The following is a 727-nucleotide window of genomic DNA, read 5'->3' as shown; positions in this document are numbered from 1 at the left end:
GTGTGTGTGTGTCTGTGTGTGTCTGCGCGTTGCAGAAACCCACAAGTCCTGATTATCAATGAGTTCCTTCCCCATCTTCTGCCACCAGACTCCCCACTCTCTACCCGTACGGGGGACCGTTTCTCTTCCCTCCCCTTCATCTTCCCTCCACCCGGGCCCCTAGGCCCAAGGCACAGCGCCCGGCGCAGGGCCTCAGGCCCCGATCCAGGAGGCTGGAGGCGGGTCCCAAAGTTGGGCGAGCCAGCGCCGGCCTGGGAGCGCTCTTTCCTGGAAGACATTTTGGCTCTTTGTTTACATTCGCGGCGCGCCGCTCCCCGGCAACATGGCTGTCACCGGCGCCCTGACAGCGACCTGCCGCACCGGGCGGCCCCGTCCGCGGACCCGAGGGGCACTTACCATCTGCGGGTGGTGGTGGCTGTTGGGAATGTTGCTCTCTTGGAAGAACGTGCTCAGGGCGGTCTGCGGACAAACACGGGCCGCGGCGGCGTGAGCGAGGCCTGGCCGCCCCGGCCTAGCCGCCACCGCGGCCCACGCGCGCCCCGCGCTTCCCCGTTCCCTCCCCCGCCGCGGCCCTGGCCCCCAAGCGCACCTCGAATTGCCAGTGCGCCGCCTGCAGCAGCTGCTGCGCCTGGTCGGCCGCGCAGCCCGCGGCCAGCACGAACTGGTTGATCATGACCTGGTGCCGCAGCTCGTCCATGTTCACCGACATGGCGCTGGGCGGCCGCCC

The 727-nt window shown here is 68.6% G+C and overlaps 1 protein-coding gene across 2 annotated transcripts in view; it reads right to left on the bottom strand.

Moving 5' to 3' along the window:
• The window catches only part of Ubald2 (UBA like domain containing 2), a 4873-nt gene extending 4152 nt beyond the window's left edge, over window positions 1–721 (bottom strand). Inside the window, exons 1-2 of one of the 2 annotated variants that reach the window (XM_005350770.1) lie at window positions 590–721; window positions 397–459 (exon numbers count right to left, since the gene is read on the bottom strand). In XM_005350770.1, the coding sequence (XP_005350827.1) occupies window positions 397–459; window positions 590–709 (183 nt within the window). In that variant the 5' untranslated portion in view covers window positions 710–721. The remainder of the gene's footprint in view (window positions 1–396; window positions 460–589) is intronic. The other variant, XM_026780090.1, reaches the window with a different exon arrangement.
• Window positions 722–727: the final 6 nt, after the last annotated feature.

Source organism: Microtus ochrogaster, chromosome 7, assembly GCF_000317375.1.
Source record: "Microtus ochrogaster isolate Prairie Vole_2 chromosome 7, MicOch1.0, whole genome shotgun sequence".
Taxonomy (NCBI): domain Eukaryota; kingdom Metazoa; phylum Chordata; class Mammalia; order Rodentia; family Cricetidae; genus Microtus; species Microtus ochrogaster.
The sequence above is the reverse complement of the archived record's forward strand: the minus strand, read 5'-3'. Positions and strand labels throughout refer to the sequence as shown.